The following is a 20,241-nucleotide window of genomic DNA, read 5'->3' as shown; positions in this document are numbered from 1 at the left end:
AAATTAGTGCCCACTAACGAATCATAAGAGCTTTTGTTATGTTTGCTTAGTCTGCGAAGTCGGTTGGGGCAGGCCAGAATGAGCCAAACGACAACAGGCCACGACCAAGACAACTTGGGCTCAAACTTTGTGTGTGAGCGAGAGAGAGAGAAAGAATGCTTTGGCATTTTTAAAGTCTGTTTATCACTCCAATATGGAGAGTTTTGACCAGCATAACAAAGAAACAATCATTCTAGAGAAGGATTACTGTCAATTATTTCAATACGAACTTACTAATCACCCACACTGAAATTCTGAAATTTGCTCTATCTAAACATTAACATTCAAAGTTTGGGTGGATAGCTTCTCACTCCATAAAAGAGGCAATAGTATGATACATTTCAAGCTACCATGAAGGTGTGATTAATAAAGGAAAGGGGAAAGTACCAAGGCAACATAAATTTATCAAATGTGAACTTCAGCTCTTCGCAACATTATTCTCCAACTCTTTCTTTAGCTGCTGTGAAAAGTCATCATTGACATCATCATCATCCCAATCATCTTCCCATTGTTGTGTTGTTTCTTTTCCTTCTTCTTTCTCATCCCACTCTTTTATCATATACATAAATAGATAAAGAATAAAATGAAGACATAAGAATGAACGATGAAGAAATGCCAAGAAATCCAAGAAAATAAACCGTATGCAGATTTATAACAAAATATATAAATTAAACACAAAAACTTGATAAAGACATATGTACGTATCTCTTGTAAATATGTTTAAAAGCAGTTTGATATACATATTATATATGTGTTTTGCCTAAGCATTCGTCAAAACTTGATCATCAAACTCTTCCAAGAGTGTAGTTGCTCGAAGCAAAAAGGGTTGAGTAAATTAGTAGATGAATTTGGCATGCGTTAGTTTATGGTAAAGTAGGAAGGACTTTAATAGGGTAAGGAATAAACAATGGGTTTCAGATTACTAGTTTTGAGTCAATTTTTAATCAGTCCAAATCGTAGACTTTAGGAGAGAAATGTTACACTCAAGTAGTAGACAGGCATTATCCAAACAAAAATCCGTATTTCTTTACTCTTATTCTCTTACATTGTCAAACCAATCAAGGGTGATATCATTGATTTTCAATCTTCTCTACCACACACAACATGACAACAGAAGAAAAGTGCGATTGTTCCTCTCCACTTTTCATCCTAACTAATGCACATGTACCTCCTTTTCCTCCAGTCTTTCTTCCCACCGATCAGACATCAACACATACTATCCTTTTCCCTCCCACAAAGTATCTACACCAAAATGATTAAACAGCAGAATACCTTAAGAGCGTCCCTAAAATCCTGCATGTTCCACCGGACACTTCCTCATAAAACACTCCTTTCTCCCTTTGAAAAATCAAATATAATATTATCGCCGATCTCCAAAAACAGATTCATTGTAGAGATATAATAATCTCATAGACAAGCCTTACACGAGAAAAACCTGTTCGCCTATGCCATGAAGAATCCATCCCCAAAATCACCTTAGGGCATAAATAAACCCCCAAAACCCAACCCCCCCCCCCCCCCCCCTCCCCAAAAAAAAAAAAAAAAAAGAACTTCATTAATAAAATTTCATACCCCATTTCAGGCTACCGATAATAGCAATTTCTAGGTCATCCGACTAACATTAACTAGAAGCACGAAAATTTCAGCACGATTCTAACATGATCTGAAAAAATAACAGCTCATAAGGGTCAAAGAATACCTTCGTTGATCTCAAATTCTTCAAACTCGTCATCATCTTCAAACAAATCGACCTTGGGGTCTTCCGTTGCAACCTTTGGATCCTTCTCCATTGTTCACGAATCCTGCGATTATTAACCGAGTAAACTCTAAAGCAAACGAAATACGGCTCTCAAATTGCATAAACCAAAGCCAGGTTTCAGAAAGATTTCAATTTTAAAACCCTAACCTGTGTTTGTGTAGTCTCTGGCGAGTACCAGTGAAAAGCGCTCTATTCTTGATGTTCCTTGGTCACTCTTTTTCTTTTTATTAGATTCGTTGCATGTTCTCGAAGACACAAAATCTCTTGTCGTTCGCCTATGTGTCGTTTAGTTGATAAAAAGTAGATATCAACTGTCGTTTATCTGAACGACATCGGGTTCTCGTTTAAAGTTAATTTTAGTATCAAAATATCCCCAACAAAAAATGTCAAAAAAAAAGATCTCGTGGCTATGAAATTATTTTGTTTTAATAATTTTTTTTGTTAATTTTAAAATATTCTAAATATTTAAGAGAATATATCTTTAAAATTAACTTAAAAAAATATTTATTAATTATATTTATATAAATTTAAATATTATTATTATAATAATATTTAATATAAAATTACATATATAATAATTATATTAATATATAATATAAATTTAAATTCAAATTCAAATTCAAATGTGATAAAATATCATTATTATAATAATATATAATACAATACTAGATATTTAATAATTATATTAATATAAATTTAAATGTTATAAAATATTATTATGATAATCTTAATTTTTTACTGATTATATTAATATGAATTTAAATATTATAAAATATTATTATTATAATAATTGTTGTTCCCTAATTTTAGCACGAGTTCACTCACTCAGCTCGAGTACAACTGTCAGATAAATACGTGGAAAAATAACCAAGTAGAATATCTGGTTATTAACCATGTGAGCAGCTCGAGACTCGTAGTGGTCAAATCCAGTATTAGGCGTCATATACTTATTACGAGTTGGGAGTCAGATAACTATCAAGCACGAGCTCGGAGTTAGATAGCTGTCAAGCTTTAGCTCGTGAGGACCTAGATATAACACATACTGAAGGATCTCAAGAGACTCGGGGATTCTTTATACGCTCATTAATGACCAGGATGTATCGTATTTATGTCATTTATTACCCGAGATAGCATGTTCGTGTTTATTATGTTATCAAATCATATCTCAATGTAAATGAGAATAATATGTATTAATTATATACCATATGTATAATTATGCGGTGTGTTGACACAGTTAACCAAACATGTCAATGGAATTCCCCAATAAATACTGGGAATATTGGATAGTGAAGGGGACGATTATTCTGTATTACCGAAACTCTGCCAAAATAGAGAGAGAAACAGTAATAATATTGACTCGTGGACTAGATGGATTTTAACCACTGAACCACGTAAAAGTTCTGTGATTTTGAGTGAGTTCTGAATATTTCCTTATGGTTTAATAATAAGCGCTAATCTACCATTTTTATTTCTTAATATCTCGTTGGCGAAAAATTGCGTCAACAGTTTGGTGCTTTCATTGAGAGTAAATTAGTGCTTCACAAGTTACAGTCAATTTTCATCATGGTGGTCACTCGTTTGATGCACGATAATGAGGCAGAATAGCCTGGTGGGCAGGAGGCCCATCATACTGCTGTTCCCAATGAAAGGGGTCTGGATGTTCAACAACATCCAGGAAAACAACCGGCGGGTCAGGGCGATACTGGGAGTTCGGCGTCAATACAGTCGAACCTTAACCCGGGCTATCTAACTACCACCGAAATGAAAAACATGCAGTTGAGGAGCCATATCGCTAGAGCAAACAGGTAGAATGAGGAGTTTTGGCTCGGTTACCCCCTCTTGCGACACCACCAAAATGTTCAGCCCACTGACCATCACAGGGGTCATCAGCATGTCAATCGATCGGTCAGAAATGCGACCCCAAGTTCGGTGCCTTCTTCATAGATCCCCAGAAAACGCCCATGACAATCCACGAGGAGGAGCTGGGATAGGCTCACAAAGGCACAACGCTCCAACAAATCCCTCTATGCCACGATCAGAGCGCCAGGCACAGAGACCTAGGGACGTTGGAGTAGAACAGAGGTGGGCTAATTTAGTCTGTTCGGATGGAACGAGGATAGCCTCACCAATAAGGCATCCTCCGTCACCTGTAAGACATCCGACACCACCTCATCATCAACGAGATATTCCATCTTATGGGGATAGTAGGAGAAACCCTTCCCCATTCGCGAATACTTCTGCCCCACGAACGCGTGTTGAGAATCCAGGCCCTCAATCTCAACCGCGAACTGTAAGCTTCGCAAACGGAAGCTATTTGACAGAGAGCCACCGTGGTGGCAGGTCCGAGAGTGACCTAAGACATTATTTGAGTTCAGCACAGAGTCCTCGGTATAATCCACAGCCTGACTTGAGCGATCATCTGAACTTATAGATAATGTATCCAGCCTGGGATGAGGGTATTAGCTATACTCGACACGAGGGAGGTCCGTCCATAGTACGCGACAACAGGAATGCCCCACCAAACCAAGCTCGAGCTTGGAGGGACAATAACCCGTCAAACGCGTATGATAGGATGGGAGTTGCTGAACAGCCCCCATCTAACCTAGAGACTAGGGAACAAACCCTTGAGAGACTAGCTCTAATGGAAGAACAAATGAAGAGACTCTTGTCCGGGAAATAAAAGGATGATTGCAATTCAGACGAGGAGCTCAAGCCTTTCGCTCCAAACATTGCGGCGGCAGCATATCCTGTAGGTTTTAGGATGGCAGACATGTCAAAGTTTGATGGAGATGGAGATCAATCCGATCACCTCGGAATATTTAACATTGTGATGATGGCCCACAATGTCGGGCTCGATCTAAGGTGTATCTTGTTCCCTACAACTCTGATCGGGCCTGCCAGGCAGTGTATTAAACAATACAAGAGGCATTCCATAAGCTCGTGGAAGAAATTTTCTTCCGATTTCAAAAAAGCATTTCGAGCATCACAGGCAACTCGGGTTGAGGCTGATTCTTTGGCCAACATGAAGCAGCAACCTGGCGAGACGCTGAAGGCATACCTAAGCAGATTTGCCAACATTGCTGCACGAGCTAGGGATGTTCCAAGCTCATGGCGATGAGGACGGGAATCCTCGTTAGGGGCGACCTATGGCAGGAACTCCAAAGAAAAGGAGTTAATAGCGTAGACGAATTCTTGGCCCGAGCTCAAGAATGGATAAACCTGGAAGAGGCACGAGCTTCTGTCGCAGGAACCAACCAGACCCTTGTCCAACCCGTTGGAGCGGCAACGGATGTTGCAGTAACGGCTCAAACCGTTGCCCAGAATAACCAAGGGGGAATAACAAAAGGAAGGGAAGTGGTGAGGGCGACCAGAGCGGGTCGAAGAAAAACAAGTCCATGGAGAAGTTCAAACCTATCTACGCTACATATATCGACCTAACAGACACTCGGGAGCACATTTTTCTGGAAAATTCTAATCACCTTCCATGGAAGAAACCAAAACCATTGAGGAACTAGAGGGCGGAGAGAGATCCCTCAAAAGTATCTTGATTCCACAATGACATCGGTCATAACACTGATGACTGTCGACAGCTGAAGGATGAAATTGAAACTTTCATCAGAGTCGGACTGTTGTCCCAGTACGCCCGAAATCGGGTGATTCCTAATCAGCTCCCCGGGCAGAACCCTCAATCATTCCCTGAAGCCCCGATAGGTCAATTCGAAGCTCAGGAAAATCAGGTCTAACCTCCTCCGATAGTGGGGTGAGATATAACCACTATTGCGGGAGGACCTCATTTGGCGGGCATGAGCAGCGGGGCCCAAAAGAGGTACATTAATGAGCTGAAGGCTCATAACAGGGTGGAGTTCATCACGGGGCAATGATTATCAAAACAACAAGGATAGGAAAAGCAACCAATCATTTTCCACATAGGAAGAGGATGCTAGCCATGTCCAATTCCCACATAATGATCCTCTAGTAGTAACTGTTCAGCTCGCAAACGGAAGGGTCTGAAGAACACTAGTGGATAACGGAAGCTCTGTAAATCTACTTTTCAGGTCCACCCTGGAAAAAATGGGATTATCCGTAACCGATTTGAAGGCGACCTCTATGACTCTGTATGGGTTTTCAGGTGAAGGTTCAGTAGCCATCGAGACAATCGGACTGGTGGTCACATTGGGAGAAGATTCACGAACTATCTCCAAAGTACTCGAGTTTGTGGTAATCGATTGTCTGGCCGCATACAATGTGATTTTGGGTCGACTTGCATTGATGGCATTTGAAGCCATAACCTCTATCTGCCACCTGGCAAAGAAATTCCCCTTAGCTACGGGGATATGCATAGTCGGAGGCGATCAGCTCGCTGCCAGGGAATGCTATAGGACTTCTATGAAGGGAAAATCACAACCCGGGTAGCAAGCGATGGTCATAAATGACGGAGGTGAGGAGTCCCAAGAAGTAGAAGTTACTCGTGGGATGGAAGAATCTCAACAGGAAGAGGATAGTGAGGTTGCCTATAACGCCCTGGCTACCCCAGAACCGTTACGGTGAACGGTGAGCCAAAAATTTGACCTGCTACTCGAGTCCTTTGGTTAAAACGTGTATCTAAGTGTTATTAACAGGCTAAGGTGGAAAACCAATAAAAAGGAAAGGATATATTTTATTAAGTATATAAAGTGTTCATGAGCTCATCAAAAACATTTACAAGTTGTTTATAACACAAAATGGTCACTATTGTTTCAAATTTACAAACTCGCCGACCTAAGCGGTAAAAATAGGGTAAACCCCCTAGTTCCTCTGAGAACTCCTTGGCCATGGTGGTCAAGCGGCCGCATATGTACACATCACCACCTAAGCTCTCCACTCAAGGTTGGGTGAGCTTTTCTTTCCCTTTACCTGCACCACATAGCACCCATGAGCCAAAGCCCAACAAGAAAACACAGTATTGTATATAAACATTATCAAATGATTATCATTATAATCACACAGAGCTTATAGCTCTTAAATAGATGAGTGAATATCACTTGAGGTTCTAGTAAACCATATTGAGTGACTGACAAGCAAGTCACTAATTTAAACAAAAGAGTGGCTACTGGGCAAGCCACTAGCCTTAAACAGATGAGGACTGATAGGTAAGTCTCTAACTTAACAGATGAGTGACTGATGGGTAAGTCACACAAGCGCTTATAATATTAATCGAACTTGAGGTCGGTCCGGCATTAATGCTCTTTGAGTCATCCAATGCAGATATCGATTAGATCTAATCTTTATTGGCTTGCGTTGAGCACGCTAAGGCCGTCCTGACTTATGAGTCAGCACTGTGTGACCAGTGCCCAGTACCACTGCCGAACCTGACTAATGAGTCACAGCTTCACAGTTGATACTGACACCTTTGCCAATTCTAACTAATGAGCCAGTACCATGTACAAGTGAGAAAGATTTGCTAAGCATTTAGTATTCAAACCATGTCCATATTTACACAATCAACATGCTTCATGAACAACCATGCATGTCACATATGGGGTGCAATTTTCTTACCTTTGGTTCGAGCAAGAATTAATATAAGAATGACCCTTGAGAACGACTTGTATTTTTGTCCCTTAGCGGTTACCTGGTCATAACCAATTATGAGATTCCATCAATAAAATGAATAACAAAGGTTCCCAAACCAAAACCTAGCCTCCGAGACATTGAATACTACCAAACCGGGTAGTAGGATCGATCCCGAGGCCTAAGACTAGAATCCTCAAGCCAAAAACTCATTTCTGGCCAAAATGCCACTAAGGGTCGCGGCCCTCCTTGGCCATGCCGCGGCCCGCCCCTCAAACAGAGGCGGCCTCCTTCAGCACCCCTCAAGAGTCGCGGCCCTCCTTGGCCATGCCGCGACCCAACCCCCAGTTCAGCCAATACCCTGGTTTTTCCTCCCTTGCGATTTTCCTTGGAACCAACCTTTCAAACCAAGCTCAAACACCACTCAAACATTCAATACAACCCCTAAACTTGATCTATAACACTCCCTCATCAAATCCCAAGTTAAACCCCAACCAAAACTTCCATCAATTCCAACTTTCCACAACAAAATTATAAGCTGAAACTAACAACCAAAACAGAGGAAACCAGGAAAATAGTGGCTAGAAACTTACCTCAAACTCAGGTTGTGATGCTCTTCAATGTTAGAACACTCTCCCAAACTCCCAAGGTCTACTTCCCAAGCTTAAATCCTCAACAAGTGCTCAAAAATCACAAAGAAGATGAAGGAGGAGGAAGGTACGGGTAAGCTTCAAGACTTGCTTCGCTTTCCCTCTGTTTCACAACCATAAAGGTAGTTTATATCTATCCTAGGGGTAAAAAGACCATCATACCCCTAGGTCAATTAAGGGTTTCTAAAGGCTCCCAAGGGAAAATTTGTCCTTTCCAACCTATCTCATTAATAATAATTAACGCTCTCCAATTCCCGCTATTCTCAATAATCTCAAACACTAATAATTCATATCCCGTTACCCTTTAACTCCCGGTAACGCTCTAATCATTAAAATCACCCCGAGGCTCATCCCGAGCCTCGAACTTAATCCTGTTATGACTAGACCGCTAATCAGTATACCATGGTCGTCTCATGCCAAAGAGCTCGAACAAACCCACATTATAATGTGGTCTCAACAACATACCACCGACATGCATACAAATATACAATTATGCCCTCAATGGGCCAAATTATCATCACACCCCTGTAATTAAAATGTAGACCCACATGCATGCATTTAACATCATATTATAATATAATTCACATAAACATGCATATTATCATTTAATGGCATAATTAAACAATTATGACCCTCCCGGCCTACTAATCCCGCCATTAAACCACATCAGAGAATTCGGGGCATTACATTGCCCAACGTGACGACATTGACCTGCGGGTAGGCGAAGACAGATCAAATCTCAAACCCATAGAAGAGCTTGAGGAAGTAAACATCGATCCCAAAGAAGCTTCAAGAGTTTTAAAGATTGGAAGGAATCTTGATGACAAAAGAAAGACGGGGTTGGTCGATTTTTTAAATAAATACCTGGATGTTTTCGCTTGGTCGCATAAGGATATGGTGGGAATCAGTCCGAATATAATAATGCACACTTTAAATTTAGACAAGAATGTGCCTGCAAAATCCCAAAACTGGAGACTTTTGGGAACGGTCCGAGCTAAAGCCCTTGAGGAAGAAGTAACTCGGTTACTAAAATGCGGGTTTATCCGGGAGGCAAAATACCCGATCTGGGTGGCCAATCCCATGCTGGTCCCGAAGCCGAACGAGAAGTGGAGAACCTGTATCAACTTCTCTGACCTAAACAAAGCTTGTCCTAAGGACTATTTCCCACTGCCCAAGATTGACTAGTTGGTAGATGCCACGACAGGTCACGAGCTCATGTCTGTCATGGACGCGTACTCTGGATATAACCAGATCGCGATGAACCCTGTTATCCAAGAGCATACTAGTTTCATGACCGAGCATAACTTATATTGTTACAAAGTTATGCCATTCAGATTGAAGACTCTTGGGGCTACATACCAACGCTTGGTCAACAAAATGTTCGCTAACCAGATCAGGAGAAATATGGAGGTGTATGTCAATGACATGCTTGTCAAGTTAAAGACTGCCAATAACCATGTATCCGATCTAGAAGAATATTTTGGAATATTAAGGAGATATAACATGAAGCTGAATCCCCAGAAATGCACTTTCGAGGTGGCATCTGGAAATTTTCTGGGGTTCATAGTCAACACGGGGGGAATAGAGGCAGATCCTGAAAAAATCAAATCATTGTTAGAAATGCCTTCACTCAGGTCACGAAAAGAAGTTCAAAGCCTAACTGGAAGGGTGGCGGCTTTGAATCGCTTCATTTCGAAATCCACTGACAAGTGTCTGCCATTCTACAACTTGCTCAGAGGAAACAAGAAATTTGAGTGGACCGAGGAGTGTGAACAGGCATTCCACGACCTAAAAGCGCATCTGGGCGAGCCTCTGGTATTATCAAAACCAATACCTGGAGAGTCTTTGTTCCTTTATCTTGTCATGACAGAGAATGCAGTCAGTGTCGTGTTAGTTCAAGAAGAAGACCGTGCTCAGAAACCAGTGTATTATGTAAGCAAGAGGCTTCTCAGAGCTGAGTCACGATACCCACTAATAGAGAAACCAACATTCTGTCTGATATTGGCTTCCACAAAGCTCCGCCCATACTCCCAGTCCCATTCTATCAACGTCTTAACCGACCAACCTTTAAGGCAGGTTTTGCAAGAACCTGAAACGTTGGGACATCTTTTAAAATGGGTCATCGAACTTAGCCAGTTTGAGATATTGTACATGCCACAGACTTCAATCAAGAGTCAGTCCCTTGCTGATTTTATGGCTGAATGCATCGGTTTTCAAGACGAGCTCATGAGGGAGTCGACGCAGTTTTTATGGAAAATATTCGTTGATGATCGCCGAACGAGATCGGATCAGGAGCTGGGATAATCTTAATCTCGCCAGAGGGACATCTGTTAGGAACGAGTTTCCTAATACGCAGCAGAAAGGTGGTGGGGTTGGCCCAGTGTACAACAAAAATTTTGTAACATATTTAAATTACCTTTAAATATGTGGATCCATTAATATACATACATTAATCATAAGCAAGTTAATAATAGAAATCATACCTCTTGAAGCCTATCAAGTGTCCTTGCTATCTTTTCGTAATAAGAACGATCTTCCTATCCAAGCTGCTCCTTAGTACTCACACCAGGATCTTCCAAAGCGCTCTCTACACCTCAAGAAGTGTGTGGGCACTTAGAGAATGAAGGATAGTTTATTTGTGATTCTACTTGATGTACTCAACACATGAGATCAAGAGAGTAGGCCTGAGAATTGGTTCTTTATTTTTCAGGGAGAGAAAACTATCGTTCTATATGTATATTTTCTGATTAGTCCTACTTAAAAGAAAATATTCAAATTTAAAGAATAAATCTGTAACCAACTTACAATTTACTTTTTAATTAATTAATTATTTTATTAATGAAAATATCCAAAAACTAATTTTTTGAATTATCCATTAATTAATTAATTAATTAAATAGAAATCATATCCCTAAAAATTAGCAGTACACGCCACACACAGTCCGCACGTGTATCACCCCTATTTTTAGGGATATTTGATTTTTTATTTTTATTTAATTATTTATTCAAACTACTTTGTCAGATAAGATCTAACAACCTGATAACTAATTCAAATTTGAATTCAAAATTAAATTAAATATTTTTTAACTAATTATTAAATATAATTAATTATTTGAATAAATATTAATCTTTTAAATTCAAATCCAATTTGAACCTATCAGATTATTATCTCTGTTAACCGAGATTTTCGGCAACTCTATTAATAAATGGTATTTACTAATAATAATAATGGAAGCAGAAAAGAAACACAAGATTTTTACGTGGTTGGGGCATTAACTAGCCTTAGTCCACGAGTCTATGTTATTAGAGCTTGAAGAAGCTTTTACAATGGAGTTTTTTTTTTCTCTATATTTTGACAGAGTTCCTCCTCTTTTTTTCTTAGAAGAGACCTCGTTTACGATACTCTGTAGCTTATATTTATAAGTTGATGGGAATATCGGGTCTGGACCGGATCCGATCCGGGCCCATCGAAGAAATGGATACAAGGGGCCTTTCTAGTGGAGGCCCAATACAAAAAGATACAAAATTCATAAATCCAAAACCAGCTAAGGCCCAAAAAGATGACCTTAGAGCTATATCTCGCCCGACAAAACGACGCTTTTGGCCTGGCCACTTCGAGTCACGAGGCAGATTCAGGAGACAAGACCAGTCAGAGTACTTGGCTGCGCAGTCCTGACACATTGGTGTGCAATCCCGAGATGACCTTTTCTGCAGGTGAAAAGTGGGGGACAACGCCCACGTGGAGCGAGGCGGCGTCAGGGTCCTGGACGCCTGGCCCCTTCAACCAGGGGTGAGACGATTCGGGTCCATTTACCTTTGGTTTGCTTTGTTTACCATCGGCCCGGACCGCGTCAGTGGTCCGGGACAGGGATCCGTAGGACGCAGCGGTTGGAACGCTCTGCAAGCCTCCCGGACTATCTTCGCTGAGGATGGACCCGGAGGGACATCCTGGACATCTCCAATGGGCCCAGTCTTGAGTTCCCGGTTCATACCCTTCTCCTTGGGCATTCTCCATATCAAGGGGCCTTGGGCCGGGTCCGCGTGCTGAGCTGGCCCCCTGACAGTGGGCCAAGACGAAGGCCCCAAGCCCATGCAGGAAATGGGGATAACATTTACCCCCCAAGCCTTCGCCCGGGTCCGCCGGGAGGAGGGTTGCATCGTTCCCACGGCGCTCGCTAGGTCACCTCCCCAGTTCTTGCCCGAATTCGTGGGTCTGGGCAGAAAGCCGTGGCATTGGTGGGATGCTTAGCCCGGATCGTTTACCATGATCCGGGGACGTTTACCTTCGGCCCGCTTTATGGCAAGGATACACGTGTCGCCAGGTGACTGCTGCACGGGTTTTGAAGGGTCGCCTAGACCTCCCAAGGGTCGCTAGGCCTAGACTAGGGTGTCAGTGCACGTCTCGAGGCGTCCCATCCGCACGGAGGGGTCATCATTAATGCCCCTGGAACGAGGTGGACCATAGGATGGGGCGAACTTTGGCATCCGCCCCTCCTGGGCCGTCCGATCCGAGACGGCGAGGATCCTACCTGAAAGGACTCATAAATGCCCCTGCGCGACTCCTGACCGTCAAATGAAAAGACACCTGTCCGTTGGATCGTGGGCCAGAAATTGGGGCCAGTATAAGTACCCCAAGAAAGCCACATTTGGCACTTTTACCTCTTCGAACCAGCTCAAGAAAACGCAAACACTATCCGAGCTTTGCATGTCCGACCTCGCCGACGACATACACCGCCACCTGCTAGTTCTGCGCCGTCGCCTGTTTCCCAGAACCCCAACTTCTGTTGTTCTACCTGACGACGCTTCTCGGGTTTTTCCCATCGACGAACTACTACACCGGCTGCGCCACTTCAAGAACGAGGTTCTGCCATCCGTACAGTCAGACAACCATCATCTTCAATGGTCGACACCATACAGTAAGTCTTTTTTAACTCTCTTGCCAACTTTGTGAACTTGTGTTCTCTAGATGCGTGCGTTTAGGCTCTGTGCTTTAGAAATTGCTAGGAAGGCTGCCTGGTTCGGGTTGTTCTGTATTCGGATGCCTCCCGGACAAGGGGCGGGCCTTAGTAGCCTCCTCTCCCGATCAGGGTCCCGGGGCTTTTCGGGGTCCCGGGCCTGATCCGACGGGACTCCAAGCAGTCCTTAGGAGACTCCCCGTACCTTGACCGACTTTCTTGGGTTTAGGTACTAACTGCTTGGTCTTTCTTTCTTTGTTCCCAGATCGTCAGTTTTGGCAATGGGCGTTACGCTCCACTCTGAAGAAGAGGTCAATAGGGCCCCTGTCTTCGTTCCCGGATCCCGGACGCCCAAGGGCAACAGGTGGGAAATGGACGTAACGGCCAACTCGTTCCGGAACTACCGGATGATGCTGCTCCTGGAGAAGCAACTGGGCATCGAGTCAACCCCGGGCCTCTTTCACAACCGCCTGGCCAGGCTCGAGGAGCGGGCGCATACGTCCGTGGAAGGATTCGGAGCCTGGAGCGCCGGCCATATCAGCGCGGGAGCTACGCTCCCGCTTCATGACTATTTCATGCGGTTCCTGACGTATGTGGGGATCGCGCCGTTCCAGCTGTTGCCACAAGCGTACCGCCTGCTTGTTGGGTGGAGGGTGTTTTGTGTCGCGAAGGAGATCGCGGAGCCTACCCCTGTGGAAGTTTTGTACTTCTACAAGCTGGTGCCGCAGGTCAACGTCAAAAACAAGACCCTGGACGGCTTTTACAGGCTGCAGCCGCGAAGCGGCTATCCTGCTCCTACCAGCTCCTGGAGGCACCCCCCGGATGTCAGGCATTATTGGTTCATGACATCCGGGTTCCTCGTTGACAAGAATCCTACACTGCTGCTGGACTTCCAGCGAGTGGGTAAGTATTCCTCCGGACCTCTCTCTTTTATTCATCTTTTCTACTCGTCTCTTATCATGTCTTCCGGGTCACAGGGCCCTTCGCTCAAACCTCCCTTACCGAGTTCCTCCTGGATAGGAGGAGGTTTTATGCTAAGTTTACCGCGGAGGAGCTGGACGTAGAGGGCTACGTCAGGGACGACAACCTCCGGCTGGTTGGGATGCTTGCGGCCATCCAGACCATTGTTATCCCGAACCTTCAGGGCATCCCCTGCGAGAAGAACACCGACGTCCGGGAGCAGTTGGCCCTCGACCACATTGCCACGGTGGTGAGAGCGGCGCGGGCCGACGCGGTCCAGCGTAAGAAGAACCAGCTCCCGGCGGAAGCAGCCACCTCAGAGGAGCTGGAGGAGCTTTTTGAAGATGCCCTACCTAATGTCAGGACTCCCGGGGCTAGCGTATCGGGGCAAGGTAACTCCCCTTTAATCTTAACTTATGCTCCCCGAGTCGGGGACTTAGCTAGGGACAGGCTAGTACCCCCAGGCCCCGCGTTTGGGGCCGACGGGGAGATGAGGCCTTTAGTTCCCGTCCCCATAGGCTCAGAGGTCCTAATGTTCTTATCCAGTTTCCTCCAGTACGAGGGCTTTCTGAACCCGGACGACGTAGGAGATCGGGTCCATTCATTCGCTTCAAGGGAATTGAGTCTCGCCCGGGGCCTAGATGAGGGTTCGTCCCGGGCCATCTTTAACTGCTTTGTGTATTTTCATCTGTTTGGTTTACTGTCCTAACTCCTTTTTCTGTACTTTTATAGAGGACTCCGACTTGTCAAACCCGGCCAGCGAAATGAGGATACTCATCAAGGACCGGGCAGCCAAGAAGGCGGCCAGGAAAGCAAAAGAGGTGACAGGCACAGAGCCCCCCCTTACCAGTGAAACACCAAGGACTGGGCTCTGTCCAGGTGAAGCTCTGGCCGTGGTTCCCTTCCAGGGCGTGGAACCTACTGCAGACATCGCTTCTGACCAGCCCCCCGTGATTGATTTGGAGGCGGGCGAAGCTGTTAGCCGGAGCTCTAGGAAGAGGGGCCCGGAAGTCGACGCCGAGGAAGGCAACCTCGGGAAGAGGCCCCGGATGACGCGGGCAGGCTCAACTGAGGAGTCACACGGGGAGAGTCGGCTGACCGCGAAGGAAATCCCGGCGCCGCCAGCCCTTCCTCTTTGCCCAACTCTTCTCGAGGAGGGGGAGTCTGCTTTGCGGGACGAGCAGTCCCGGCTGGTCAACCGGACCTGGGAAAACGGCCGGTGCTGGAGGGATGACACTTATAAGGCCCTGACAATCCGTCGTCAGGTGGAGTTCTCGGATCGTCCTACCGAGTTCAGCGCTCCCCAGCCGATCGTGGACCGGCTAGTCCCCGAAGCGGGCTTCCGCCCTAAGCTCGGTCAGGACACCGCCCCCATGGCAGCTGATCTGCTGGATCAGGTTGGGAGCACTATGTCCAACCTTCAGCTGAAGAGGTACACCACGATAGCCAACCCGGACGTGCTGTTCATCTCCCAGGCTCTCCGCCACTAGGCCACCGCGGTAATTTTCACTTCTCTTATACTCCTTCCATCACTTGTTGATGGTGGTTTTATTTTCTAACTTTTCTTTGCTACAGGTTGATCTGTTGTCCCAGAGGAGTGCCGATCTGGTGGCCGAGCTTGCCATAAAGATGGAGATGGCCAAGCTGGAGCTGGAGGCGGTAGTGAATCAGAGGGAGGCCGTCAAGGAGACCCTTGGCCGGGAGACGGCCCACCTCCAGGAAGAAGTGGCCCGTGTGAAGGTGGAGCGCGAGGAGTTCAGCTGCGCCAAGGCCGGGTTGGAAGAGGAGTTGTCCCGGAAGACAAAGGATGCCGACGAACGGGTGACGCTCTTGGAGACGGCCGCGGCGCAATCCGCCCTGGACAAGGAAGAGATCCTGGCCTTGAAAGCCCGAGTTTGCAAATTGGGCGACTCTCTACTTCAGGAGAAGGCGGCGCATGAAATGACCCGTCAGGGAAAGGAGGAGGCCGAGGGCCTACTGGATGTCACCTTTGATGAGGCCATCTACATGGCTTGGTGCAAGGATAAGAATATGAACCTCCTCGTCTTCCCTGATCCAGAATCAAAGCGGGCCGAGTATGAGGCCAAGGAGAGGGAGGACGCGGATCTCCGGGCGGATGCGCTGTAGGCCCGAACCCCGGCCTTGTACTTTTGTTATTGTTTTTGGCTTGTAATTAAGTTTAAAACACTGCTACTTTCATTGGTTTTTACGAAAGCTTCTTTCCATTGCTCAGTAGAAATTTCGTTCAGTCGCCGCGGCTAACTAATTGCAGGGGTTTAGTCCCGGTTCCAACGGCCAGGGCTAGACCCAACGACTTACTTTTCCAAGTCTCCAGTCTTGGCATTCAGTCCAGGGCCCTCGGGGCTTGGTTTAACCCGGAGTTTTTGTTCTCCTTTTACCCGTTTTTAGGCCCTGGCTTTGCCTGGGACGACACCAGACGTTCTTATATCCTGGAGGCCAATTTTTCCGGATTAGATGAGCTTAGAGCTCCGCCCTTTCTTTCATACCCCCGGACATTGTCCGTCTGGGGTGGGACCGGCCTTGTGCGCGACCCCTTTTTTATACCCCCGGACATCGTTCGTCCGGGGCGGGACCAGCCTTAGGCGTGGCCCCTTTTTTATACCCCCGGACGGTGCTCGTCCGGGGTGGGACCGGCCCCTAGGCTCGGTCCTCTTTATTTTATACCCCCGGACATCGTTCATCCTGGGCGGGACCAGCCTTGGGCGCGATCCCTTTTTTACACTCCCGGACAGCGCTCGTCCGGGGTGGGACCGGCCTTAGACTCGGTCCTCTTTTATTTTATACCCCCGGACATCGTTCGTCCGGGGCGGGACCAGCCTTAGGCGTGGCCCCTTTTTTATAACCCCGGACGGTGCTCGTCCGGGGTGGGACCGGCCCCTGGGCTCGGTCCTCTTTATTTTATACCCCCGGACATCGTTCGTCCTGGGCGGGACCAGCCTTGGGCGCAACCCCTTTTTTATACCCCCGGACGGTGCTCGTCCGTGGTGGGACCGGCCCCTGGGCTCGGTCCTCTTTATTTTATACCCCCGGACATCGTTCATCCTAGGCGGGACCAGCCTTGGGTGCGACCCCTTTTTTATACCCCCGGACATCGTCCGTCGGGGTGGGACCGGCCTTAGGCGTGGCCCCTTTCTTATACCCCTGGATGGTGCTCGTCCGGGGTGGGACCGGCCCTGGGCTCAGTCATCTTTATTTTATACCCCAAGACATCGTTCGTCCGGGGCGAGACCAGCCTAGGGCGCGACCCCTTTTTTATACCTCCGGACATCGTCCGTCCGGGGTGGGACCGGCCTTAGGCGTGGCTCCTTTTTTATACCCCCGGACGGTGCTCGTTCAGGGTGGGACCGGCCCTGGGCTCGGTTCTCTTTATTTTATACCCCCGGACATCGTTCGTCCGGGGCGAGACCAGCCTTAGGCGTGGCCCCTTGGATTTCCCGGATTGTATTCCGAGCCGGGACTAGCCTGAGCTTGCGCCTCGCCAGGTGTTTGCTTATACCTGGGATGGTACCCCCCGCAAGTGAGCGGAGACAGGTCTGGGGTCACTTGAGAAAGATTTGGCATAGTTGTGACAATAGCCCTTTATAACGTTTTGCACACGTCATTTTCATTGTTTGAAAGAAATTCGCCCTGAGGCGTACATTGTTTACAACGAAAATATTAAACAGGGAAAAGTTCTAGGACTATTGATAGTATTTGCGGAGATGCTCCGCGTTCCAGGCTCGCGGTACTTCTGAATCGTCAAGCCGCTTCAGGCGGTACGTTCTGGGACATACCTCGTGTTGGATCTCATATGGCCCCTCCCAATTAGGGCCCAGAACCCCCACTCCCGGATCTTGAGTAGCAGGGAAAACTCTTCGCAGGACTAGATTTCCGGTTCCAAACTTACGGCTCTTGACTCTGGAGTTGAAATGCCGCACGATCTTGCCCTGGTACATCTTCAGCTGCACTTGCGACTCCTCCCGGATCTCTTCGATGAGATCCAGCGATTCCTGGAGTAAGGCGTGGTTTTGGGTGGGATCATACGTGTCGCGTCGGTGGGACGGGACGGTCGTTTCGATTGGGATGACGACTTCACATCCATAGACCAAAGAGTAGGGGGTGTGTCCTGTTGACGTTCTCTCGGTCGTCCGGTAGGCCCATAGCACGCGGGGGAGTTCCTCGGGCCATTTGCTCTTACAGGCCTGGAGCTTCTTCTTCAGCGTCCCTTTTAGGATTTTGTTCACGGCTTCTGCCTGCCCGTTTGCATGAGGCCTGGCAACCACGGAGAAGCTCTTCACTATACCGTGTCTCTCGCAAAAATCCGTGAAGTGGGCGCTGTCGAATTGCTTCCTGTTGTCGGACATGATTTTGTAGGGGAGGCCATACCGACACACTATGTTGTTGATGACGAAATCTAAGGCCTTTTTGGAAGTGATCGTGTTCATGGGCTCTGCCTCAACCCATTTTGTGTAATAGTCCACAGCCACAATGGCGTACTTAACCCCTCCTTTCCCGGTCGGGAGGGATCCCACCAGATCAATTCCCCACACTGTGAAAGGGCAGGGACTGTTCCTCAAGGTTATCTCTGTCGGGGGGCCCCGAGGGATCTTCGCGTACCTCTGGCACTGTTCGCACTTGCAGACGCAGTCTATTCAGTCTTTCTTCATGGTGGGCCAGAAGTATCCTTGGCACAGGATCTTCTTGGACAGACTGGGCCCGGCCGTGTGATCTCCACAAAAGCCCTCATGGACCTCATGCATGATGGCACTCAGCTCAGTTCTGGACACGCACCTGAGGTAAGGCATAGATAGTCCCCGGCGGTAGAGTTTTCCGTCCATCATGACGTAACGATGGGCCTGGTACAGGAGCTTCCTGGCCGCGACCCGGTCGTTTGGAACTTCCCCGGTGGACAGGTATCGGATCAGCGGTCCCATCCATGAAGCGGAGTGGTCCACGGTGTGGACGGTGGGGGCCCTGATGCTTGGGACGGGGAGATGGTTGACGGGGACCAGCCCGGCCAGCTCAGCCTCTGCGTCAGTCGCCAACTTCGCTAGTGTATCCGTGAAGACATTTTTCTCCCGGGGGATCTGGCAGATGGAATGCGCTGCAAACGTTTGGAGCATTTCCCTCGTCTGAGTCACGTATGCCGCCATTCTTTCCCCCTTGGTCTAATACTCCCCTGAGATTTGTCTGACAACTAGCTGGGAATCGCTGTAAATTTCGAGGTTCGCCGCCCCTACCTCCTGGGCAAGGCGCAAACCGGCTAGGATAGCTTCATGCTCCGCCTCGTTGTTCGATGCTTTGAACTGGAAATGGAGGGCATTTTGTAGCTTGTGCCCCTGTGGTGATACTAAGATGATCCCGGCGCCAGCCCCATTCTCGTTCGAGGCTCCATCCACGAAGATTCTCCAAACGGGCGCCGCGGGGGCTTCGGGGCTATTCTCTTCTGGGGGAATCCCGGAACATTCGACGATGAAATCGGCTAGGGCCTGTCCCTTGATGGACACTCGGGGCACGTAAGATATATCAAACTGGCTCAGCTCCATTGCCCACTTCAGGAGTCTCCCCGACGACTCGGGTTTCTGCAATACCTGTCGCAGGGGATGGTTGGTTAAGACCTTTATGGCGTGAGCCTGGAAGTAAGGTCGAAGCTTCTGGGATGCCATCAACAGGCAAAAAGTCAGCTTTTCGATCAACGGGTATCGAGACTCGGCGTCTAGTAACCACTTGCTCACATGGTATACCGGGAGTTGTGTCCTTTCTTCCTCTCGCACCAACGCGGCGCTGATAGTGTGCTCGGTCACGGCCAGGTATAGATACAAAGGCTCTCCTTCTACTGGGTTCGCCAAGATGGGGGCTTTGGCCAGGTGTTCTTTCAGCTTCCGGAAGGCCTCTTCGCATTCGGGCGACCACTCGAAACGCTGGCTTCCTCGTAGGACGTTGAAGAAAGGGATGCACTTATCCGTGGCTTTAGAAACGAAACGGCTCAGGGCGGCCACTTGCCCCATCAGGCTTTGCACGTCCTTGTGCTTCCGGGGTGAGGCCATGTCAATCAGTGCCTTGATTTTCTCTGGGTTGGCTTCTATTCCTTGGAAGCTCACTATGAAGCCCAGGAACTTCCCGGAAGCCACGCCGAAGGTGCAATTTTTAGGGTTCAGCTTCATCCCGTACTTCCGGATAACTGCGAAAGCCTCCGCCAAGTCGTCCGAATGGTTCCGGGACGTCTTGGACTTGACCAGCATATCGTCGATGTATACCTCCATGTTTCGCCCTAGCTGGGCCCGAAACATTCGATTGACGAGCCTTTGGTACGTTGCTCCGGCATTTTTGAG

The 20,241-nt window shown here is 47.3% G+C and overlaps 1 protein-coding gene across 1 annotated transcript; it reads right to left on the bottom strand.

Moving 5' to 3' along the window:
* Window positions 1–230: 230 nt before the first annotated feature.
* Window positions 231–2,088, bottom strand: LOC133818125 (protein DSS1 HOMOLOG ON CHROMOSOME V-like). Its single transcript, XM_062250836.1, has 3 exons — window positions 1,946–2,088; window positions 1,739–1,841; window positions 231–588 (listed from the first exon to the last, which is right to left on the bottom strand). Exons 2-3 carry the CDS (start codon window positions 1,827–1,829, stop codon window positions 458–460), a joined length of 222 nt encoding a protein of 73 aa, XP_062106820.1. The 5' UTR covers window positions 1,830–1,841; window positions 1,946–2,088; the 3' UTR covers window positions 231–457.
* Window positions 2,089–20,241: the final 18,153 nt, after the last annotated feature.

This window comes from Humulus lupulus, chromosome 2, assembly GCF_963169125.1.
Source record: "Humulus lupulus chromosome 2, drHumLupu1.1, whole genome shotgun sequence".
NCBI lineage: Eukaryota > Viridiplantae > Streptophyta > Magnoliopsida > Rosales > Cannabaceae > Humulus > Humulus lupulus.
This window is presented reverse-complemented; position numbering and strand designations above follow the sequence as displayed.